Genomic DNA, 25,663 nt, shown 5'->3' with positions numbered 1-25,663 from the left:
TCATGGGGTTTTTTGGTTTCCTCTTTAAAGGCAATGAGTTTGCCAGTTCTTTAAATCAAAATATATCACACATCAAAGCAACAACATATGCAACTTCATGCATTTTCTTGCAAAGGTCAATGGTCAGTATAATCTCTTCAATCTCTCTCAGACCTGCTGCTGAGTTTCATGCTCACGAATCTCCAACTCATCCTCTAGAGTTTGTCTCTGAGTGAAGACTCTGTCCATGAGCTCTTTGAAGGATCTCTGAGTGGTACTGAGAGCCCTTAGAAGGTGTCTGCTGTGAGTGGGACTCAGGAACTGTGCATGCTCAGAAATGAAGTTTTGGATATCAAAAGCAGCATCTTCCAGGAGCTGCCGAGTTCCTGATAAGTCTTTCTCTATGTCCTGAATCACAAACAATCAAAAATGCTAAGCAAAACTGTGGAACAGATAATGACTTGATTTGATATTGGAGATAAACATCACTTTTAAACCATATGAAAAGCCTTGAATTTCATGCAACTTTATCAACATTTTCAAACACATATCAACTTACCTTATTTTGCTGAATTTTGTTATTAATTATTCCTATGTTGTCAGCATCCTTGATATCAAGCTTAGATGCCATCTCAGAATTATCTTGCATACAAGCTGAGACCTTCTCAAGACAGCTTAGTAAGTCCTGATACAAGGTTTCCAAATTGATCTGTAACCCATATTTGAACAAGCGTGAAAATCTAAGATTCATCATTCGCTATTCACTCTTGCAAGTCTTTACTAACCTTTACTGTGTCAATAGCTAGGAGAATAGCATTATTTCGCTCAGCTGACAAGTGGCAAACATCTGTGAAAGCATTCTGTAAATCTACATATACTGTGGCCAAATCTTTGTGGATTTGCGTGGGGACGAGTTCATCAGCAGAATTCAGAAGTTGCTCTGCTACATTCAAATCTGCTGTAAGCAAGTCAGGGAGAGCAGCAATCTGTGCATCCAGAGACTAGAGTAGGTGGGAGTAGGTGAACAAAATGAAGGAATTGTGAAGAAAAGAGACACAGAACACAAGGAACAAGCAATAGACTATAGCACAAATAACCATGCAGAAAGAAGGCACAGCCAAACAACTGGATTATGTAAGGTCTGTGAGTCAAGAAAATTACTGTGAAGTTAAGAGAGGGGTTTTATATTTTAGTAACAAACCTGAACTTCCTCTAACTGACAATGCAACCCTTCAATGTCTTCTGCTAATGGACCCTTGGTCTGCAAGTCACTTCTTATATCTTCAAGCGTATCACAATGATCCTGAAGCCTCCCAACACATTCCAAGTAATTCTGGGTGGAATATCTCTGCAAGAAGTACACCATTTTACTAAATCTGCATCTATATGACGCAGAGCTGGTAATACTTTGGAAGTCAGCATCTAACTCAGTATAGAGTAGCATTAGTACTCACTCTAGGTTTGACTATGTCTGTTTGCTGTATATATGGATCCTCTGCCATAGAGACCAGGTGGTTAGAGTCAGTTGGCTGGAAGACATCATCTGCAGCAGCATCATCTATGGTTGGAACAGCAATGCTTTTAACTTCCATGCTTTCTTCTCTGAGGGCAGTGACTCCCAAAGGGATGCTTGGCTTTGCATCCACTTCCTTGAGCATTCCTTGATCTCTGTTTATGGAGATCCCCTGAACCATCTCCAGTAAATCAGTTTGGTGCTTTGGTTCATCATGACTTTCATCAGATGGCCATTCCTGAGCTTTGCTTGGATCCTCATGCTTTTTCAAATCCAAGAGGATATCAGGATCCCCGCTTCTCTCATTTGAGTTTGAATGATCGGTTCGTAAGATTCCAGAGTGGTGCTGAATCATTTCAATGATGCTATCAATGGTTTGGCATTTTTGTTTTTGAGTCTCATCCATGCTTGCTCCATCCATCTTCATTTGGATTAACTCATTTAAAAAAGACTTTAAATCACCACCTCCCTTTGATTTTGCTAAACATTCTTCTTTGCTCACTACCACATGAGGTAACCGAAGATCATCTTGGTATACACCTTCAGCAATCACTGTATCTCCAGCTTGACACTGGCTTAAGATGTCTTCACTTTGTTCCCTATTCTGATCAAGCATTACTAAAGGATTTGGAATTTGGGGTGCAGACTGCGAATCATTGAATCCTGTAATTATATCCTGTAAACAATGACCTGAGGATGACTCTATTTCCACCAAGTCTTTTACTTGAGTATCATTGTCACTTGTAAAGTCTGATTCAGATGATCTGCCCAACTCCACTTGTGTAGTGGACTTTGGAGCTATATGATTACAAAAGATGCCCTGCTCATCTGGGTGCTGCATGTTATGGTTACCTCCACTTGAATCACCTCGACTAGAATTAGTAACAATTTCAAGCGGTAACTGCTCAGAATTTACTTTTGATCCAACTAAATTCATCACATTGAGCCTACATGTGTCCTCAGATCCTTTGAAACCTACAGAGTTTTCAATGTCATCAATCTGTTCTACCTTACAGTCAACACTGCTTTCTGCACAGACCACACTGGGCTCAGCTTCTGTTTGTGATGCATTTCTGAACATTTCTGTCATGTCCCCATATTTAGCCATCTCCTTCACTCTATTTTCAGAATTAAACACTGAATTAAGCAGAACTAAACCTGTATCCTCAACAGAATGCTCATGATCTAGGTTTTCGCTTACATTATTAGAGTATTTATCATTATGTGATACATTGGTCTGAGATGACATCTCCTCTTTCTCATTCAGCAAATTCTGATCTAACGAGTGCTGATCGTCAGTACTTAAATTCACCTCTGCTATAGTAGCAATTGTGCAACATAAAGATGAGTTTGACTGTGGTTCAGAGAGTTTTGTATCTTGTACAACATCTTCTGCCATTGGTATTGAAGTACTTAAGCCCTCAGAAGGCCTTTTGTCAAAATATGCATTTGTTTCAAACTCCACTTTGGATATGAACTCCTGTTCAAGATTAAGTACACTTTCTGATTTCCTTTCTTCAGAGCAGATATCACTTTGTGATGAACATGATATCCCAGAGTCACTCTGTACAGGGCTAATGACCTGACTCGCTGTTGTCTGAAAATGTGCCACCTGTCTGACATATGGTGAAGGACTTGCAGTTTTACAAAAATCATCACCAACAAAAGTGTCCATGCTGTTATGTGGACTCTCTGTCTCATTTACTTTGAAAGTGAAGCCTCTTTCTCCTTCATCTATAGCAACTATGTCGTTTTCGGAATCTATAGCCTTAAAACTAGCACATTGTTCATCATATTTCTCCCCTATTGCATTAGTCTCAGCAACTTTATCAAGCATATTGTCTTTTGTTGAAATACCTTTAGATGGTGTGTTAATAATGGTGGGTAACAGAGACCCCTGACTACTACTCACACATGCTATGTCTCTAGATACCTGTGTGGCTTCATCTGATCTCAAACTTATCTGATCTCTTCTTGCAAAGTCTGGCACCAAGATGTCTTCCTTTTCATCATGGTGTGAATGTAGCATCTTCTCAGCCTCTTCATCATCCAACATCCCAGACTGGTGAGCATCATTTACACTGAGCACACACTTTCCCTCTGGATCAGTGATGGCCTTCCTGATTGCCTCTAAAGAGAGAACACTTCTGCTGAGATCATCAGTAATCAGACCTGTCTCTAAAGCATCACAAATGCTAATGGTTTTTCCAGCTGCTGCATCATAGAAACCACCCAGAAGGTTCTGCTTTTCCATAATCTGTAGGGCTACCTTACTTGAGATGCAGCCTCTACTGACAGAAATGTTCAGAACTGACAATGTAGAATTTTCCTTTTCTTTCAAACCATCCTCTTGAAGCTGCAGTGCTACTACTTCCAAGACAGTCCCTTCATCAATAAGGCCTTTACCGAGAGCAGTTTCAAGGTCATATCGTTTTCCAGAGGTGACATCTAAAATCCCACCTTCCTCTAATTGTGTCCTAAGAAGATGGATGGCATAATCTCTCTCAAGTTTGTCATTCCACACAACCTCTGTATGTGAAAGTTCAGAGGGCATTTCTGTATAACTGGTTGTTTCACTGGACAATAGTGTGGAGTCTTTTGGATGTCTTTCCTTTTCTTTATTGGCTTCATGACATTCAGGATTCACTTCCATCGAGCACAAACTTGATGCAGTAGCTGCTATAGAAAAGGTTGTTTGTAATAACTGCACTGCTTTCGACGGCTCACTTATGTCTGATTGGCACTTGTCTTTAGGGAGATTGTTAGTTTCAATTACAGTCATATCTTCAATATCACCAAGGAAAATATCACATTTACGATTTGTTTCTATGGTATTTACAACAGATTCAGAGGGCAGAGCAGGTTTCAGGCAGTTTTGTAATGCTGTAGAATTCACCACTTCATGCTCCTCTTCTGTTGTTGTTTGTGGTAACTGTATTGCTTTCGACTGTTGAGGGCAAGCTATGTCACTTGTTTCTGGTTGGCACTTGGTTGTTTTTGAACTTGTAGAATCCTTAGACAGTTTGTTAGTTTCAATTACAGTCATATGTTTAACACTGTCTGGGAAAATATCACATTTGCGATTAGTTTCTATGCTATTTAGAACAGATTCAGATGGTAGAGTAGATTTTAGGCAGTTTTGTAATGCACTAGTTGTCACCTCTTCATACTCTTCTTCTTTTGTGCTTTCCAAAGGTTCACAAATTTTTAATTCTCCCAAAGCACTATAATCGGCAGAAATGTTATTATTCAGTTGACACTCTTCTGAAAGATTCATATGAAGTCTGCTAGTCTTGTCTACATGTTCTGATTCTGCTGTTTCAAAGAGTAATTTTGCCATTTTATTTAACTGCCAATCAAAGATCAACAGTCTTTGGCCTGACTTTGGATCCATATAGCTATTCATCATGATGTAGGAAATAAATAACTGCTTTGCCTCAGAGGGAGATGGTGCATTTGTGCTGTTTTCATCACTGATTTCTTCACCGGCTGAACAAGATCCATCGATTTGAAGCTCCTTCATTACCAGCCAGGATGAAAACCTGTTATTCAGTTCATCTATATCAGGGAACACATCTGGGATTTCTATTGTCTTTAACAACTCTTTTGTAAATTTCTCAATTAAATTATTCTTCACCGCAGAGTCAATGTCAACTACTTCTGAGGTTTCAGGTATGTACAAGGCTGTTATTTTGTGTCGGTTTCGCAGCAACTCAGACTCCAGTTTGTCTGTGAATACGTTTTGCTGAAGAGAGTTGGAGAATGAGAGAATTTCACCAGCGTTAGGCCAAAGAAGACCCATGAAGGCGTTCTGTCTCTCCAGAACTAACAATGCACTGCTGGAGCTTATTAAATCGCACTGAACAGCCTCATCGACTGTGAGTCTCAACCTGTTGCAAGGATTAACAATGCCACCATTTTGAGCCTGATGGCTCAGTATCTCAGTCGCAGTGTCCTGATCGATTAGACCTTCAGATAAAGCCTCCTCAACAGTCAGCTTTCGACCAGTTTCAGGGTCAACTATGCCTCCTGCAAACAACTGGGTGCTCAGCAACCGAAACATGGTCTCTCTATCAATTATACCCTCATGCATGGCTTTCATTATGCTAATCTCTTTCCCAGATGTCAGGGATATATTTCCATCTTTTCTACATTTCACTGGAAGCAGAAGAAGTCCTGTCAGCTTGTGCACAATGCTTCTCTGTATAAGCTGACTAAGGGTGACTTTTTCTGCAGTGTTGGGGTCAATCAAGTTCTTCCAAGTATCCTTCCTCTCCAATATCTGGATAAAGAGTGATTCGGGTATCAGGCCAAGTTGAAAAGCCCTTTCCAGATGTAGAATATTACCAGTGTATGTTGGTCTTAATCCCCCTGTTGCAAGCTGGATTTCAATTATCTTTATAGCTGTTTGCTCAGATATAGCCCTATTTTCTAGGGCTGTTACAACTGGCAAGGGTTCTAAAGCAAATTGAAGATTCTGAAGACATTTTTTAGCTTGGTTCAATTCCTGCAGTTGCTTGCACATTGCGTCATCCACAAGTTTGTTCTTGAATGCTTCTTCCAAGTCCATATACAGGTGCTGTTCAGGCCAAATGAGTCCAGTAGATATAAGCTGGGCCTCTAGAAGACCAAGTCCTGTGTTCTGGTCGATGAGGCCATTGTCCACTGAGCACCACACAGACATGACAGCTCCACTTTCGACATCCAGAATTCCTTGGATGACCTGCTGTGCCTACAAAGAGATTAAAAAAATCAAGATGTTTCTAAATTTACGTTTAAACATGATGATTAGATAAAAAAACATGATGACTAGATAAATTTTCATTGCAATATTGGTTATAAAAATGGTTGAACATACTCACCCAGTCCATGGATTGTACTAGCTCGTGTGCAACAGTGCAAGTCATCAGCAAGAGTAATGGCACAAAATAAAAGCGTACATGCGTCTGTGAACAGAACTCTTAGTATTTTGCAGAACAACACAGTTAGAGAAAACACGCTGAGCATTATGTTATTGTGCAGTGTGCTGAACGTCCTCAAGGTTTGCTGTGAAGAAATAGTTGGCTGGCATGCAATGAATGTTTACAGCATACTCAGTTGACCATGAAGTTTTTGATAACACACAAAGTTTTTCTTCATCTTTGCAATGGTGGGATTAAAGGGTTAAAGTGGCTGAGGCTTTTGGAAATTGTCTTACCATGCTATATATTTTAAGCCCTAAAAACAAAGTTAGTCATGCCGTTGGAGAAAGTGTTTACACTTCACACACAATAACTACCGTATATAACCAGCATTGGGCTGGCAGTGGCAGAATATCTTCATCTCACCTGATCGGCTGAGGATGCTGCATCTGCACACTGTTGGGAGAGCTCACTGTAGGCCTGATGAAGAGATTTCAGCTGTTCTTTTGCTTCTTGCTTTTCTTCTTCAGTCATTCTGGTGAAAGAAAACACTTAAAACGAATTCACAAGACATGTAATCTCATGCGAATAAACAATGCCACCATTTATGAATGCTTTCCCTTCTGTTAACATAACATACTTGTCACTGTGCTTGGTTAGCATCAGCTGGGTAGTTCTCAATGCTTCTCCAATTTGTTCCTTCTTTGTCACCATCTCTTCCAGTGACATCTATAATAGAACACAGGAATTTAATAACACTTTACAAGCACAGTGTGTAGTAAATCATAATTAGGTTAAGATGACACTGAAAACTGCTTCAATCAACAACTACTGTAGGCCATTTAACCATTTGAAAAACCATTGCTAAACAACCATTAACCACAAAAAGTGCAGAAAATGTGGGCATGTAATACTACTGAACAAATGAAAACAAATTTCATGATATGATCTTATATATTTTTTGCAATCAAAGGTCCACACTTGATCTTAATCTTATTTCAAACAGAAAGCAAGATTATTTTGCTTACTCCACTGGCAGATTATTTTTCTACTTTCAAGCAAAAACATACTTAATTCTGACTATTTTTTTCTAAAAAATAAGACAATAATTTTGCTTGTCTAGAAAATCCTTCTTGATTTAGTTTTCTAGATATTTTAGCTGAAAAAGTTTTTTTTTTTGCAGTGATCAGATTTATCCTCTGTAGTGTCAGTGGGATGGTGAAGCCTATCCCAGTATCTCAAGCCACAGGTGGAGGGAAATTTAGGAAATACAGCCACACCACCACAGTTCATAGACAGAAGATTTATTTTCTCCAAATCCCTTATTCATCATGCCTTTGTATTGTAGAAGAAACCAGAACACACGCAGAAAATGGAGACTCCACACAGCCTCCTGAATCAGCTGTACAATGACAGTGCTGATAAGCCAGCCTGATATTCTAAATTCTTAAGTAATTAGTTATAGTTAAGTTTGTGGCTGTGTAAAGTGCCTTGTAGAAATGTTACTGTCTCACTGAAGCATAAAGTACTCTTAGGAACACAAATCATGCTAAATGACGATCACCATGATACATACACTTATGGAATTTGTGATATTAAATTAATAAGGGGGGAAGGGGTACACTTATTAAAGATTCTCAAATTTATGTCACTATTTCTGTACACTTCCAAATCAAATTGTTAGAATGATTATATGTTGTAATGAACAAAAGCGTTTCCACAAGTGGCCTGAGACATTTGGATCCCAATATATTTGGAAAGATATTTTGTCATGTTTATATAAACATCAGGTTTGAGTTCTACAGCTTTTGTTTGGAGAAGTATATGGAAGAAGGTCTGTCAATAGGGACAATGTAGATGGATGAACGGTCATTTTGACATAACTTTCTAATTTGGGAAACAGTTTATTTTACATGGCGTGTAAAATATTCTCTGCTTTGGGTCAGTCGACAGAACATTTACCACCTAAATTACTTGGCTATGACAACCAAGCAGCACTCCAAACTGAGCGGTGTGCAGGACTGCGCTTGATGAAATGTTGAGATATAACAGAAAAGCAGCAAATTCTGTAACCACCAAAGAATGCAGTGATTTAATGCCCATTGTAATTTGCACAGTTTATCACACTGTACGTGTAACGTATGCTGTAGATGAATTTGATTGAGCCAAGTATGTGCTTGTGGATACATTTTATTGGATTATTATGTCCCTTGTGTAACAGTGGCAAGTGACCTGATGACTGGTTTAGAAGTGATTTAAAAATGGTAATTATTTTGATTATATAAATTATTACTTCCAATAAATGGATAGATACTTTATGGGTAAATACTTTCTGTGAAAAGTGGGTGGATAACAAAGGAAGGTAACAAGTATGTGAACAAAAGAAAAATATGAAGAGATGCAAAATAATCTTTATTCAAAAACATAACAATAGAAATATGTATGCTCTGATGTGTTTGACATTAGCAAAGCTTGGAAACGATGAAAGCAGTTCCCTCAAATGCTCACTGTTAACAAGAAGCTGACATTAAAACAGCTACAGATGAATTTACATGTATGATCCAAAGCTGAAGACCTGTTGAACAAAACAATGACAAAGAAACATTCAGGTAGTTTGACTTGTTTACCTGGGGCTTACTAGTGCTCTCAGTGTTGGGTTTGCCATCACTTTGAGCCTTTCCATCTTTGTTCAGATTCGTTTTCATATTGGACATCCAATTTAACAACTTGTTAACCTTATCGCCATGCTCTTTCTTCTCATCCTCAACAGACCTCTAAAATCATTGGGGAAGAATTGTAGAGTGGATTAGAAAACAACGTAAAAAACATAATTAGCTTACTAAATTCTATGTTTGAATACAATATACAATAAGAAATCAGCAGATCTATTAAGCTTCCAGACATTTTATATGGAAGAATGTTTGGCAATAAATTAAAAATGCCATCGAAAGAAATAAATGGATCACCAGATATGAGACATTTTTAAATAATATATCTTACAGTAGAAAAAAAATCCCATATTTAAAGTCTCCCATTTTCACTATTATGATTTAGATATTTTTCATGATAAAAATATATTCTTCTACATTTGATAAAGATTCACCACAAAGGGTAGCAAATAAACTAGCCATATCAATTAATTTTCCACCATTCATAAAACATTCACTGTCCAGAACTGGATCAGAAGTGCCGATAGGTCCAAAAGTACTGGAAAGATGAAGTATTGCCAGTAGTATGGGGCTTTGTTGCTTCAAGAAGGACAAACCCAGTGTGGCAGTCAAAGACACCCTTTTCTAGAGCTTCCTTGAAAGACATTTTCCGCTTGGTTTTTGGGCAGGTGATGCATTTGGAATGAGAGTTGTCATGCTGAAGATGCGCAGCAGTTGTTTTGTCGATCAAACAATTCTGTATCGCATCTTCCAAAGAGATTCTCTCTTGGCTGTCTGGGGTAATGAGCCCACCAGTCGCCAGTTGAAACTCAAGACACTTTGCTCCGACATCTTTTGGAAAAAGGTTCTCTTGCATTGCCTGAGCCACTGTCAAAGTCCTTCCATTCTGAGGGTGAATGATGCCATAGTAGGCTTGCTCACATTGCTGGAGCTGTCTGGCAAAACCTTCATCCAAGAGTCCTCGATTTTGTGCTTCTTTTATCAGAACCCTTTCTCCAGATGCTGGATCACAGATGCCTCCAGTGCAAGCCTGGGCTTCTAGCAGCCTCAGTGCAGTGAGTCGGTCCACAAGGTTCTGCTGGTGTCCCTTAAAAACCGGGAGTCGCTTCTTCATAGACACATCCCAGAGTCCTGCAACGGGACTATTTGGGACTTTAAAGACAACTCTTCTGGAAATCAAAAGATCAGCAAGCTCAGACATGCTGAGCTGGCCACTCCGGTAGCTGTTGAGCTCCTCCATTTGGAGAATTTTCAGACTAAGAGCATTCTCAATGCAAATCTGCCGCCCACTCTTATGGTCTGTTAGGATGTGTAGAAGGTTCCTACTTGAGTCCATGATAGTTATCTCCTGCCATTCACTCTCCTGTTGTGAGAGAAACATGTAGGTTCTGTTGTCTATGTGGCTGGCCTTATATGCTTCGTAGGCTGACATCTTTGCACCATTAGAAGTGTTGATGACTGATATTCTGTGTTTGCTGGACGGTGAGAGGGTGTAGAGATGCTGATCACCAAAAGGGAGAAGATACACTCCCCCGTTGATATCATACACACAGACTTTGAGCAGTTCGCTATAGTATGCCTTCTGCCCTGTTTCTGGGAAATGAAAATCTTTTGGGTTGCTGACAGGATCATAGAGACTTTGAAGTGTGGCTTGATTTATGAGCCCCTGCTCTAGCGCACCATCCATTGGCACCCTACATCCAATCAATGGGTGAATCAACCCTCCAGTAGCGATCTGTGTTTCTATTAATGCTTTACCTCGATGCCTGTCTAGAATTCTCTCCTCCATAGCTTGAAACACTGAAAGAATTTTCCCAGCATGAGTATAACCACTGACTGCTTTGTAAGCTTCTGTTATTTTGTCCTTGAGATCCCCAGTAATGATACCTTTCTCAAAAGCATCTGATGGTGAGTAAGCTTCACCTGTCATAGGATCAATGATGCATCCAGTGGAGGCTTGCGCTTCCAGAAACTCAATGGCATACGTTTTAGACATAAATCCTCCTGCTGCAGCATCTAGGAAGGACAGCTTCTTCTTGCTTGACTCCATGTAAACACCTGCAATTGAGGATGGTTTACCAGTGAATTGAGCAAGTGATGCTTCTATCTCCTCTATAGTGATGAGGCCTGTTTGCAACCTGAATGCCATTTCCTGAGTAATTATTTTTGTTTTTACCAACTTTTTAATACTTATCCTTCCCTTGAGACCTTGAATTTTATTGGAAGAAGACTCCTTTTTCTGCCCATTTGATGTACTTGTTATAGGTGAGTCAGAAGCAAGATCGATGGAGGAATCAGAATCAGTGATATTAAAAGAAACAGTCTGGCTTTTACCAGACCTGCCTTTATCAGACACTGAGCTTTTTCTAAGTATAGTCTCAGTGATCTCACTCTGACTGTTCCCAAGCATCACTTGGTTTGTGTGTATTTCAAAAGAATTTGAATTCTGAATTGAAACTGAATTTTCTGGTTTCTTGGTAGCATATTCCAGTGTTCTCTCGCTGATCACTTGCATTTTGCTTTGCTTTACTTTTCGTAGTTCCTCCAGCACTTTTTCTTTTTCCAGTGTAGCTACCTGCAAGCATGAGATCATTTATGCTATTAAAGCATGGAAATGTCAAAATAAGTGTAGATGTCACATCTTTACATTTACATATTTACATTTACTGTATGATATATATATATTTTAATATATGACCAAAAACAATTATATTTAGAAATATTTTGAAGGTTGCCATTTCTGCATCAACAAAATTGCAACAAATTATAAATAATAGTTTACTTTCTGCCCTTCTCCCCTGTCTTCTAATGCTTTTATTCACACAAATGAAAAATATATGCTTGCTAAAATTAACATAACACTCTGACCCATTTTATATTAAATGTCCCTAATACCTGTGTACTTACATAGTAACTAGATTTGTATGTAGTATGCAACCACAGTGTAAATACACATTAGCATGTAGTATCTAAAGTGGTAAAATTTCTACAGCTACACGCATGTAACCTCAGAATGGTATGTATAAGTGCAAATGTGTAACAGGACATGGGTAATAACACTTTTTTCATCTGTGGAGTTGAGGATCTGGAGTTGGTGGAGTATGTGCACCACTGTAATACCAGTGTGCTTACATAATAACTCCTCAGGAACTGTCCAATCAATATAAAGTTTAACATTCTGAACACCAACAACAATTTATATGTAAACCCTAACTTTCTGGCTGCTGCTGTTTAACATCAGAGTAATTATATGCTAAATCCATAGGTACTTAATATAAAGTATAACACTTTTTTTATCAAATTTGTTACCAATGTACTGTCATTTACATTTACATGAAATAAATTTGTATTTACAAATACCATTCACTGGGTTGTTACCAGTGTTAGGTAAGTTACTTTCAAAAAGTAATCAATTACAATTACACTAATTACATCATAAATATTGCAATTAAATTAATTTACAAATTACTCTGTCTAAAAGTAATTTAATTACTAATATAATTGAATTTATTAACGTAATAATTAAAATCACTATATATATATATATGACTGATTTTGGCCTTATCTGTGTGGTTATGTGCCATACACTTCTAGTTACTACGTAAGTACACAGGTATTTAGGACACAATATAAAATAGGACCCAGCTGGGTCTGCACACTGTTAAAACACATTAAGAAATGACACACTTCACCTTTAATGCAAGTTTTATAAACCTGTATGCACTTGAAGTCCTACCTCAGATTTCATTTTCATTTTCTCAAGCTCCTCCTCCAGGTTCTGTCTCGCTTCTTCATATGACGCAATGATTTCATCAGTCAGCTGAAGTTCAGTCTTCAGCTTTGTCAGCTCTTCATCTTTAGCACACTGATGACTGGTATGTTTGAGTGCCTCTAATTCTTTTAGATGCTTCTTCTCAGAACTGACTGCTACCTCAAGCTTCAGATTCTTCTCCTGTAGAGTCTTCATTTCACTGATGTATGAAACAATCTGTTCCTTTAGAGATCTTGCTTCCCTTTCTGAGATGTCTAATTTTTGCTGAGTCTCCGTCAACATTTGTCTTAACTTTGATATCTCGTTGGAGCTGTCTTTGTGAATACTGTCAAGTTGAAAGATGCTGGATTTTACTCTGATTTTCTCAGTTTCTAAGTCGGAAATCTTTGATTTTGCTTTAAGAAGTTCAAGGTCAAGTAACCCCCTCTGCCTGTCAGATTCATCCAATTGTGTGCGTACATTGCAGAGTTGCTCTTCAGCCTCCTGTTTTGCTTTTGTTGCATTAGAAATTAATGTTTTCAGCTTCTCCACTTCGTGTGACAGGTGCTTGTTGTCTCTCCCAGCAGTTTCCACAGTTTGTGAATGCTCCTTTAATTTCCTCTCATGCTCCAACTTTAAGCGTGATTCTTGCAACGAAAGCTTTTGCTCCGTTTCAGCCTGCACTAGCTGCAGTTGTGTCTCATAGCCTTTCTTTTGTAAGTCGAGCTTACCTTTGAGATCGTCAAGCATCTTTTTACAGTTGTCCAACTGTTCACCAAGCTTTTGCGACCGCAACTCAGCAGCTGCTGTTTGATTTTGTTTCTGTTTAAGCTCTTCCTGGGTTTGTTTCAACTTCTGCTTCAGCTCTGATGTTTGCAGAGTTAAACTTGTGATTTTGTCATCCGCTGCATTCTTATCTTTCTGAAAAGTGACAAGCTCTTGTTTTAAATTCAGCACAGATTTGTCTGTGCTTGAGCTCAGTTCTCGCATAACAGAACTTTTCCTTTGGAGTTCCGCCTCTAGCTCTTTGAATTTGGACTGACTTAACCTGTTTTCTTCAGTCACTCGCTGTAGCTCATCTTTTGTTCTCTTTAGAGTGGAACTAAGATCATCAAATTCACATTTTAAACCCTGTAACTTCTGGTCAGCTGTTTGCTTATCCCTCTGAAGTGATGAAATGTCCTGTTTCAGGCTTACTGTGGCCTTCTCTGAACTTCCACTGATCCTACTAATCGTCTGCTTACATTTCAAAAGCTCATTTTCAAGTTCTCGAACTTTTGACAAGTTCTTTTTACCCTCAGATGACTCCCTTTGAGATTCCCCTATGGTTTTTTTTAAAGTCAGGTTCAAGTTATTTATCTCGACTTTATGTTCCTGAACCTTCTGATTAGCCAGATTCCTCTCAGAGGTTATAGAACTTAGCTCTGCTTTAAGACTTAAAATATCTTTTTCATAGTTGGTGATGGTCAATGTGAGAGACTTGATCTTCTGCTGTAGCTCGATGGTCTTTTTGGCTTCTTCATTGCAATTTTTAAGTCTGATTTGAAGCTCATGAGATACCTGTGTTTTATTCAGAAGTTCCTCTTCAACAATTTTTACCTGAGATTTTGCACTTTCTGCCTGGGATCTGAGTATATTAATTTGCTGTTCCTTACTGTCAATCTCAATGCATGCTCTGTCAAGTTCTGCTTTGACATTTTTAATGGAACGTTCATTCTCCATATTAATCTTCTTAAGTTCTTCTACTTTCTTTGTAAGCTGTGTCCCTTGCAAGGACGTCTTCTGAAGCTCTAGTTCAAGGTTTTTGATTTTAAGTTGAGCTTCTTTTTCTGTTCTTGTCTTCAGATTTATGTCTTCTTTGGCTCTCTGCAGTTGCTCCTTCAAAACCTCTGCCTCACCTTTCAGTGTTTTAAATTTTTGATCAGCGTGTGATTTGTCTTGCTGGACTGACTCAATACTTACCTTAAGATGCCGAGTATCACTTTCCAATAACTGATTTTTTCTATTAAGTTCATTCACCTTGAATGTCATCTGCTCTACCTCAGACTGTTTGGAAGACAGCTCATCCTCCAAACACCTTAACTTATGAATGCTCTCTTGTTCCAAAGAGGTCCACTGCAGAAGTTTTCCTTGATTGACCTTGAGCTGGTCTTTTAGGCCATCAACCTCTGTCTTCTGAAACAGCACTCTTTGCTCCAGAGCAGATTTGTCTCTTTGGAGAGACTTGATTTGTTCTTGATAAACATAGACAGACTTTTTTAGTTCAGAAGTTTCTTGTCTTAACTCCTCTGATTTTTGTCTCATGTTGGATCTATCTGCATCCATTTCCACTTGTAGCTTCAAAAGTCTGTTGTTTGCTTCATCTAAAAGTTCTTTGAAACGTTGAGATTTCTCCTCAGCCACAGTTTTGTGCACAATAATTGAGTTTAATTCAGACTTTAAGGATTTGATTTCAGCCTCAGCTCGCTTCTTGCCCATTATAAGGTCCTCCATTTTGCGTTGCAGGACTTCTGCCTCAGATTCAGAGTGGATAATTGAACTGGTTTTAAAAGTTGTCAGTTGTCCACTATCTTTGGAGAAACCCAACATGGATTCGCTTTGCATTATCCTGACTTCTGACTGGTGGGCCAGATCCATTTCCATGATTCTCACTTGGTTAAGAAGCTCTGCCTCAGTGCCTTCTTTAGCCCTAAGTTCACGCTCTAACGTACGACTGTGCTCCTCCAGGCCCTGTACGTCATTGTCCTTGCGACGTAAATGATCTTCCAGCTTCTTACGAGCTAATGTGCTCTCCTCTATGCTCTTTTTAAGGTTGCGGAGGCTCTCTTCCAGGGAGGCCTGTTTGGCCTCTGACAACTGAACCTGTTGTCGTGAACGATTCAACTCTTGCTCGATGGAACCCTTGCTTTTGATTACACCTTCTAGTTCAACACGATATTTCTGGGCCTCATACTCAGCCTTTGACTTCTGTAAGGTCAAATCCTCAATAGATCTTTTCTGCATCTCGAGGTCTGCTCCCAGGATGTCCAGCTGCTGTTGCCTGTTGGACAGCGAAGCCTCGAGCTCCAGTACCTGACGTTGAAGCCTGGCAATCTCCTCTTCGCTCGCAGATTTCTGCAGCTCCATGCTCTCAGTCCAGTTTAAGTACTCTGCATTTTCCAATGACTTCCTCCTCTGAAATGAAAGACACAGTCATCTTCCAGTCAACCACCTGAAAGAGAAGAGGCGGTTCTTGCCCACTTACCAATGGAAGGTTTAAAAACCACCACCATATTGTTATGTAGTCTTCAGCGTGTTTCCAAGACATGCTTTCCCAAAAAACAAGGTCACCAGCAATGATACAAAATACAGCCGGTTTTGTATCAAAATAAATGTCCAAGCACTGAGGAACCTTTTGAATCGCAGAAAACACTAGTAGAGCGTAATAAAATATGTTTGTGTACATTCTTAAGGTGTATGCCATTGTTCTCATGTGTAATTGACGAATGAAATATGGCTGGAAGCATAGTCTTGCCAAATAGCATGCAATAAAGCTAGAAATAGAATGTCACCTAATATCAATCAACTCTACTTGAAGCATTGAGGAAAGGAAAAGACACAAATGTCCTACCTCATCTTCTTCTGCCCTCTTCAGGGTTTCACCTGCAAACTTCACATACTGTGTCATCAGAGTAACCAGGGCTGTGTAACGTGTACGAAGGTCCATAAACTGAGGAGGCAAACAAACAAATACATACTTAAGAACATACTCAAAAGAATGACAAAAAAACATCTTTAAAAAAGTGAGTTTATGAACATATGAACCATATGAAAACTGTCATATTTTCTTTAACTGTTTCCTCTCATACCTCTTGCTGGATGGCATCAGAGGAACTCTGCATCTTCCTTCTCTTCACAGGAGATTTATGCTGAGAGTCAACCATGGCTCTGTAAGTCATCAACTGCAGTTCATAGTCCTTAAAGACAAACAAGTTAAACAAACATTATGAAGTTAAATATATTTCTTTTAACATATACTTAATTGCCATTTTATTATTTTAGTGTTTATTTTATTGTTTATTTTGGGGATGAGATATTACTTATGGGCTATATTTCCACAGAAGTACTATAATGAGACTATGGAAAATATGTTATATTTATTATATTACATTATTATATTATAATATTACATTATTATGGTAAATAATGTTACTGCCTGATGGTACAATTCATACACCACAGTATACCAAGGAACTATATATGTCATAATATTTCAAGGTAATAATTTGTCTTACTTTCACTCCAACTGCATAATGCTCTGAATACTTCTGGCATTCCTCAATTTTGCTTTGTTTTTGCTCAATTTCTGCAACCAAAACCTAGAAATACATCAAATGTTAGAATTTGATGCAAATAAACTTATAAAAACAAATTAAATTTGGGGTTTTCTTCGTACTTTCTGCTGGTTAAGGAACTCGGCCAATGCCTTGCTGTCCTCAGGTTGATTCTCTTGGGCCTTCAGCTGCTTGGCTTCCATTTCTTTGCTCCATTCATCCAGGCTGTTGTACGTGTCTTTGTAGTACTTAAGTGATTTGCTGATTCCTTCCAGGTCCCGGAGCCTAAACACCATGAAAAATCAATATAATACACGTTATGAATATAAATAAATAAGAAACGCACTTTTCGCTGCATCACAGCATTAGCTAGGAACAAAAGCATTAACTTAATGACCTGTTTTCAATCTGAGAGTGGATGTTTTGCCATCGTTCTTTGAGCTGGTCGGCCTTCTCCTTGTGCCAATCCAAATCAAAGTCTCTCTCATTGTGTGTTTTGAACATGCGCTCACTGACCACTCGTGCCTTCTGCAGCTCGTCCTCCAAGTCATGGAATACCTCACGATTTTCATCAATTTCAGACCTCCATTGCTAAGAATTACGAAAAAAGGGTTGAGTCAAATGAATTACTTTTAATGGCTAAGCCATCATTAAGAAAGCATTTTTAAAGATGTTACCTTAAGAGTGCTCATGACCCCATCGATAGATTTTATATTAGCATTGATTGTATCCTCTTCACATAACTTAGCTTCATAAAGCTTTACCAGAGCTTCGGCACTCTGACTGTGTTTCACCACCAAACTCACTGTCTTCAGCCTGAGTGAAAAAGATGATAACATCAAAAACAAGTCAGATAGAAATCAAACCGAATGCCATAACATTAAATTTAAAGATCAATTTACATTAACTTGATAATAGCAGTATGAACTGTGCATAAAGATAGAGAGAAGGACAACAGAGAGCAGGCATGATGTGGAGAAAAAAGAATGACTAGGAATTGCCACTAAGAACTAGGACTAGGAAGTCACAGTCCTTGCATGAACGCCTGAGCACACTTTCTAAACACTAGGTCACATCTTCAGCTAATCATTTAATAAAGTCTTTCAAACACACCTAATGTGATCACAAAGTAAAAACTCACTTCTCCAGGTAGATGCAGCACATGGAGTAGACCTGGTTCGTACTCTGAGTGAGGATGTTGAGCTCGGAGGAAAGAGTAGGGACAGATGGAGTGGCAGCTGCTTGCCTGAGGAAAACTTCACACTTCTCTCTCAGGGTCTCCAGGTCATCCTTCATTCGATCCAGCTCTACCTTCTTCTTCTGAATGGGTATGAGAAGAGAGGCCAGGAGTAACTGATTTTGCTTCAGGATCCAGAGTTTACATAAAAAATGGTGAGCCAACGTGGTGCCAATTTTTTTAAACTGTATTATATTATAATATATTATATTTTATTTTTATTTGTATAAAAAAAGGAGGAGTAGAAGATAAATAGTGCCGAGGATCAAACCTCTTGTTCGGTGATGCGTAGCACACACTCCTGCAGGTCGTCTCTGTCTAGAGGAGTACGTATTTTGCGGATAAGCTGTTCCTCGTGACCCTCCACCCGCATTCGGAAGTTACGCACCTCAGATATGAAGAGATTGTACACAGACTCCTCGTGTTCTTCTGTTGACCACCAGAGGGCAATATATTCAACACCAGTAGATCTATGAGACTCCATGTCCAAACAATAATATGCAGTCTATACATTTGTTTACCTTGATGAAAACATTATGATAATGTAGCTAGAGGCAACACAAATAAGCCTTGATGTTTATATAACTATAATTAGGGTTTTTTGACAATAGTGACCCTGGACCACAAAACCAGCTTTAAGTCGTTGGGGTATATTTGTAGCAGTAGTCAAAAATACATTTTATGATTGATGGGCCAAAATCATTATAATATTAAGTAAAAATCATGTTCAATTAAGATGTTTAGTTAAATTTCCTACCTTAAATATATTACAACCTAATTTTTGAATAGTAACATTCATTGGGCAACTTTAAAGGTGATTTCCTCAGTATTTAGATTTAGATTTAGATTTAGATTTAGATTTTTTTTTGCACCCTCCGATTCCAGATATTGAAATGGTTGTATCTCAGCCAGATATTGTCCTCTCAGAGCAAACCATACATCAATTGAAAGCTTAATTATTTAGCTTTTATATAATGTATTAATTTCAATTTTGAAAAAAACACTTCACTGGTGTTGTGGTCCAGTGTCACAATTAATCTGGCAGAAAATATTTAAAAACTTTATTATTAGATTAGTGGCAGCAGATAGCGAAATTTCACAACGAGAACAAAAAACTAAAAAATATATATATTTAAAGTGCACATTAAGTAATTAAGTAACAGAATTAGGCATATTAAAAATTATAAACTGTCAAAACTTTTATGCACGTCCACAAACGCATGCTCTCAAATTTCTCTAATGCTGATGAGGAGATCTGTGAATGTATAAAACATCATTCCTCATAGTATTAACCTTCTACTTAATAGGCTTAGGAGGACACGTGTTTCATGAGCATGTGTGCTGTATGTCTGGTGGCCCCAGTCACTGCTAGTTTGAATATAGTTACACGATCCTCTGTTGTCTAATATGTCCACTGTCAGTGTTGGGGAAAGTTACTGTAATGCATTACAATATCAATACAATTAGCTACTTTTTTATAGACTGCAATGCATTGTGTTATTTTTGCATTACAAGTACATGGCGACTGTAAAGGCCCGGTTACACCAAAAGTGATAGTGCCTCTGTACTCCCAATTTCACCCAACAGGAGACAAGTCAATAAATGGGAAAGCAAAGTAACTTACATTACTCATCTGAAAAATGTATACTTAAAATATACTTTTTTGTCAATCTGCTTTACTACTAACTCAAAAAAGTAATCTGATTACAAATCTCGCAATTATTTATGTACATGTCTAGAGTAACTTGCCTCTCTCTGCAGATTTAAGTAGTTCCTCGTAGTACTCCCTACAAGCCAGAACCTCCTTTTCAAGCTGAGCACAGTCAGCCACTGTAAAAACCTCAGATTCATCGCTGTCCCTCAGGAAATCCTCAAAGTGGGATTGCAGGCTGCTTAGCACCTGCTCATGATCACCTGGCAGTAAGGTCTTGATCTAGGGAGGGAAGTTATGATTATACTATAAGCTGTAGCTTTAGCTTTCATCTCAACGGATGCAAAAAAAAAAAAGACTGGTACCGAGGCTACAGTGCTTTTGCGGATGGTGCGGATGTCAGTCATCAAATAGTGCCAAGACACAACGCTCTTCATGTTGATATGAGAGTGATGCCACAGAGCCAGAACATTTTGATACAGCTGCTCGATCCTGGTGGAGCGAGAAAAGGAAAATCAAACATATACAGTGGAAATGCCTCTATCTAGAAGCAAATGCTACCCCTACATTTTTTTCAAATAAAACAATCAAATGAATTCCCAGATTGTCTTCACCTGCTTGCCATTTCCATGGCCTCCTTGTTGGGTGGAGGTACACTAAAGCAGACTGAAGGTACCATGGCCTCATTTCCAGATGGACTGATCACTTTCCATTTTGCCCTGTGAGAATTGCTCACTAGAACGCACTCATCTTCTTTGCTAATGGTGATCTGAGGAGAGAGGGTCACAGAACGCATTATGGCAAACACTGCTGTAAATACACAGGCAGCGCTTCTAGCATGCTGAACGTACCTCAATCTGACGATAGTCACAGATGGCTTTGACCGGTAAGGAGGTCCTGATGGGGTTCTCTGGGTTGCGGGCCTTGAGCTGAACGATGGACTTTGCCCGTCCCACTAACCCACCTACTGTGCTGCTGTATTTCAGGAGCTGTTCTTTCTCATCCTGTGAAGAAACATGAGTCCGGCCTCAGTTAATGGCCTTAAAACACTCATGGAACATAATTTGTTCATCCCTTATATAAAAAGTCCCCTTATATAACAAGTTTGCTATTAGTATACTTCATTTAAACTAAAAATAGGAAAATTAACTTTTTAGTCTAGTGTATTCTGAGAAATATACTTAATACATTTAAGTGCATTTGACTTATACTTAGAAAAAGTACATATATTTGAGCTACACAGTGAAATAGAATTAATAAGTTATTTATTCTTACACTTTAATTGAACTGATAAGCTCTTTGCACTACATTCTCTATTTGCACAGTTTTTCACTGGTTTGCACTCTGCCATGTGCCTTTATTTATCTCTTACTGTCCATATCTGTATATAATTGTATAGTGTGGACGAAATTCACTTGACTACACAGAAACTTAGTTTTCATTGTTGTATGGTAGGAGGCACTAGTACACACCTTCTGTAATGAAAGGTTTAGTTCACCCCAAAATGAAAATTCTGTCATTAATTACTCCTCATGTAGTTCTAGACCCGTAAGACCTTGGTTCATCTTTGGAACACAAATGAAGACATTCTGATGTAATCAGAGAGCTGTCTGACCGACGGTCTCATGGGTTTGGAACAACATAAGGGGGAGTAATTAATAACAAATTGTGTTTGATTTAGGGGTGAACTAACCCTTGAATTTCCAAAAAATGTGAAGAAAACAAAACAAAATAACAGATGCTTTGACATGTAATCTAACAGGACCATCAGTCATAAAACTGCATCAGCATGGAATAGAATATCGACCAATGAGGTAATATTGACTGTAAAGCTTTAGGATGTTGTTCGACTCGACATTTACATACTAGAAAGTGGGCCAATTTATTCCCAAGTACATAAAGTATACTTAAAATATACTTGAACTTTTGAAGTATATTTAATAAAATAAATCTGAAGTATACTACTTTTTGGTAAAGGATATCTTGATTTATTCTTGTAGTCTTAGTTTTAATTCTTTAGGTCCTCAGCGCTCCGTTAATACCTAAATACATTGTGTGGTAGCAAACTAACCATGGACTCTTGAATGAGATCCTCCAGCCGATGTAAACTGCTGCTTCGGTCGCAGCTGTACTTTCTGTGGATGGCGTCTTGGAGGCTCTTAAGGTAATCCAATGACTCTTTGGCATCGCTGAAAAACTGTAAGGAGAGTAACAGCATACCTGTAAGTCTGACATGAGTCATAAAAATTTGTTCTGCTAAAAACAGCTGCGTAACTCACGTCAAAGTAGACGACGTTCTCTTTCAGATGTTGCTCCACACATTGACACAGCTGCAGGATCCAGCTCCACTGAGTCTGCATGGCCGCTCTATATGCCTGAGAAAATGGAATAAACAATTCTTTTTATTTTATTTTATTTTACTGTTATATCTTGCTTTCTTCCATGCAACAAAAAAAGAGAAGTTGGTTTTCTGTGTTTTAGAATGGGCCATGACGATGACGAGCTTGAATGAATGAGAATTAGGGAAGATTATTATTCAAAAATTCTTGTAAATCATTCTGCTAAACTTCTTAATTTTCTCCAAGGTGCTGTGCAAGAAAAACACATACAAAAACACACAAACACATACAATCCATACACATACAAATTACAACACATGATTATTAGCTAAAGAAAATAAATATGTTTTTAACATTCTCTGAAAAGATAGAGCATCTCAAAAAACATACAGGTTTTTGATAGAACGCTGGCTGCACCAATCCTTCCTAGCTTAATGACCTTTTGGTTTATTCAAGAAAATAATGCACTAATGTTATTCTAGGCTGTACCTCGATGGTCAATCTGGCAGGATGGTTCTCCAGTAGGAGGCTCTCTGCCTTCGCCTGGACTGACTTGATCACCTCCTCCTTGTCATCCAGTTCTCTCATGAGATCCTGTGGAAATACATGGGAATATGAAGACACTCAGGGCATAGATATCTAGCTTCCTTTCAGAAACCTGAACCTCAACATGCAAAAGCAAGTGAAAGCAATGCAAGACTCTTCTGACGAACACAAAATCTTGATCATGATGGATGTTGATGGTGCCACCACATCCTCCAATAGAGGAGGATGTGTTAACCGCAGGCACAGTTTAAGTTCATTTCTAGTGGCTCTTGCTGGATTCATTATAATTACTGTATGGGTGGATATTCATATTGCTTGAATGAAGCCTTAAATCAAAACACTATTTATGACAGTTAATCTATCTGATGACTACAGATGAGTAATTAAAAAAAAAACACACATCTCAATATTTCTTACAGTTTTGGCCCTGTATATGGCAAGGCTAGTGTACTTATATAGCACATTCATACTTTACATAAAAATATTTAAAATAAACATGAAATAATCACCATAGATGCATGATAAATAATACAAATGTTTATAATAATAACCATAACCACATAATAAAAACTGTAAGGTTCCAAAAAAGAAAGCATCGATAAAAGATCTTTTAGACTCAGCACAACATTAGTTTGACTTACTGCATGATAATCTCTCTTCCTTGAAACGTTACTGTTTCGCTCACTCCAGTCAAAAGCCACTTCCTCTTCCTCCTTCTCATTGAGCCAGATCAGCTCCTGAGTGGCGCGGGACACAAAATCATACAGGCTTTCCAGGTGTCTCTGCCTCTCACTGGAGCATTTCTGAAAACACAAGAGAACACAAAACTAAGATGCATACATTACTGAATGTGAGGTTTAAAAGCAGATCTTTACAAAGCTCCTTTACCAGCAGCCTCCCGTACTGGCTTTCTAACTTGTTCAGCTTCTCAGAGTAACTCTGCTTCAGCGGCTGGGTCATCTGAATCTGTGAGAGTGATACGGGTAAGTCAGACACATTTGTGTTTATATTTTTAAGACAATATTTTCTGGAACACATATCATTTAAAGGAGCAGATTAAACAAACCCAATTTAGAGGTCTGATTGTTCACAGATTTTCAAGTTGTGAATAAACAAAACTGCATTCAGCACTCTAAACCTACTATGGGTTTATAATTATATTTTTATTAAAAATATCTAATGATGTGTATTACCTCACTCATTTTGGCTTCTTTAATGCTCATCTGGAATTCTTCGATGGCTTTGTGAAAATCTTTATGATTCCCTAAATTTGATTCAACACTTGGCAGATCAGATCCCCATTCTGCTTGATCAAGCTGAACCTTTGGGAGGCGAAAAAATCAGAGAGCATCATTTGACAGATGAAAAGCATGAGGTAACCTTGCATTAAACAAAATGAGTTCAGAAAACTTGAATTAAATGTTGAATTACATTAACTGCCTTCAGTTTTTAGTTTAGTCATAAAACAAAAAATGTTGCTTAAAGCAACCCTAAATCCATGAAATAACCCTATGAAATCATCACACTTGGCATTGTTAATAATTCGATTTATAAACAAGATTACTAGTACAAAATATAAAACATAAATAACAAATGAACAGCAATACTAATTAATAAAAAATTACATTTGCAGTGCACTAGCAGGATGAAGGATTCAAATAATGTCAACTCCTAAACATACCTGCATTTCCTCAACCCAGTTAAGCAGATCCTGCACAAACTTCAGATTAACCTCATCCTCGGTCAAGTTGGGATCCAAGAATGAGGATTTGAGTATGGGTTTGCGGATCTGCATGTGTTTGAGCTGCTGAAGGACCCCGGGCTCCATGCCTCCACCACCACCTCCACCTCCTCCTCCGCCTCCACCTCTGCCGCTCAGGTAAGTCTGGACCGAGGCAGGCTGCATGCTGGGCGTCATGGCTGGGCTCATCGCAGGGGTGCCGCCCGCTGTGACCAGGCCTCCGTGAGTGAGCGCGGGAGATAGTCCGGCACTGAAGTTTGGAGAAAAGTTTGAGTTCAAGCTCTGCGTGATGCCAGAGATCATCATCTTGGTCTGTTCTGAGGTCAGAGTGCGTCCTTTGCTGTAAACTGTTGAGCACTCTGTTCTCAAAGCCAGCAGATCGTCACGGAGCTTAGATACCCTGAGGACCACAGAGATCGGGTAGATTTCAGTGTCAAATACAGCGAAGGTAAACTATTTCTACTGGTAATTTGGGGATTTTTCCACTTTAATAATGAACTTCATTCAATGACTGTCTGACCTTTGAACGAGCTGATCAGCCAAGTAGAATTTCCCGTCCAGTAAAAGCTGAATATCCACCACTTGCTGCCTCAATAAATTCTCACACTCCAGAAGGTAACCAGCAATCTCTGCTTCATTCTGAAACTGGATTCCTGATTCCAACCGCTTCGCATCCTAGAGGATAAATTCATCTTCATTCAGAAAACTTAAAAACTTATATATACAAATGTGGTATTATATAGGAGTCAGCATTTGAAGTGCATCAAAAAAGTCCATTAAAGTTGTCCTAACATAAGAACAAGTGGGTTTTAGGTTTTAGAATAACTATATATATATACATATATAATGAAAAATAGTAAATTATGTTTATTAGAAAGTGTCAAATTTGGTCAGTATAAAAGTAATAGAAAGTCCCGACAGTTGTGTGTATACATATGCATGTTTTCTGAAAAGGCTTTTACATGGCAGTATTACTTATCAAGTAAATAAAATGTCTGATTATTCAAATTAAATCTGATAATT

General features: G+C 38.4%; 2 protein-coding genes across 7 annotated transcripts in view; both read right to left on the bottom strand.

The window, feature by feature from the left end:
- dst (dystonin) overlaps positions 1-25,663 on the bottom strand; it is a 127,385-nt gene that overhangs the window by 54,759 nt on the left and 46,963 nt on the right. For all 6 annotated transcript variants that reach the window (XM_043234553.1, XM_043234559.1, XM_043234558.1 and 3 more), the window contains 28 exons: positions 25,161-25,315; positions 24,581-25,040; positions 24,093-24,221; positions 23,788-23,865; positions 23,541-23,702; positions 22,843-22,947; positions 22,294-22,389; positions 22,086-22,211; positions 20,866-21,018; positions 20,629-20,783; positions 20,380-20,506; positions 20,113-20,296; positions 18,635-18,792; positions 18,268-18,446; positions 17,804-17,942; positions 17,524-17,717; positions 17,249-17,411; positions 17,088-17,171; positions 16,662-16,769; positions 16,424-16,522; positions 9,021-9,167; positions 7,034-7,122; positions 6,820-6,928; positions 1,434-6,224; positions 1,181-1,327; positions 765-980; positions 539-688; positions 154-387 (listed from right to left, as the gene is read on the bottom strand). In XM_043234553.1, coding sequence (XP_043090488.1) covers positions 154-387; positions 539-688; positions 765-980; positions 1,181-1,327; positions 1,434-6,224; positions 6,820-6,928; positions 7,034-7,122; positions 9,021-9,167; positions 16,424-16,522; positions 16,662-16,769; positions 17,088-17,171; positions 17,249-17,411; positions 17,524-17,717; positions 17,804-17,942; positions 18,268-18,446; positions 18,635-18,792; positions 20,113-20,296; positions 20,380-20,506; positions 20,629-20,783; positions 20,866-21,018; positions 22,086-22,211; positions 22,294-22,389; positions 22,843-22,947; positions 23,541-23,702; positions 23,788-23,865; positions 24,093-24,221; positions 24,581-25,040; positions 25,161-25,315 — 8,937 coding nt within the window. The remainder of the gene's footprint in view (positions 1-153; positions 388-538; positions 689-764; positions 981-1,180; positions 1,328-1,433; positions 6,225-6,819; positions 6,929-7,033; positions 7,123-9,020; positions 9,168-16,423; positions 16,523-16,661; positions 16,770-17,087; positions 17,172-17,248; positions 17,412-17,523; positions 17,718-17,803; positions 17,943-18,267; positions 18,447-18,634; positions 18,793-20,112; positions 20,297-20,379; positions 20,507-20,628; positions 20,784-20,865; positions 21,019-22,085; positions 22,212-22,293; positions 22,390-22,842; positions 22,948-23,540; positions 23,703-23,787; positions 23,866-24,092; positions 24,222-24,580; positions 25,041-25,160; positions 25,316-25,663) is intronic.
- LOC122341211 (desmoplakin-like) lies at positions 9,174-16,417 on the bottom strand. Its single transcript, XM_043234560.1, has 3 exons — positions 16,058-16,417; positions 12,799-15,987; positions 9,174-11,637 (listed from the first exon to the last, which is right to left on the bottom strand). The coding sequence occupies exons 1-3, from the start codon at positions 16,283-16,285 to the stop codon at positions 9,574-9,576; spliced, it is 5,481 nt and encodes a 1,826-aa protein (XP_043090495.1). The 5' UTR covers positions 16,286-16,417; the 3' UTR covers positions 9,174-9,573.

This window comes from Puntigrus tetrazona, unplaced genomic scaffold, assembly GCF_018831695.1.
Source record: "Puntigrus tetrazona isolate hp1 unplaced genomic scaffold, ASM1883169v1 S000001170, whole genome shotgun sequence".
NCBI lineage: Eukaryota > Metazoa > Chordata > Actinopteri > Cypriniformes > Cyprinidae > Puntigrus > Puntigrus tetrazona.
This window is presented reverse-complemented; position numbering and strand designations above follow the sequence as displayed.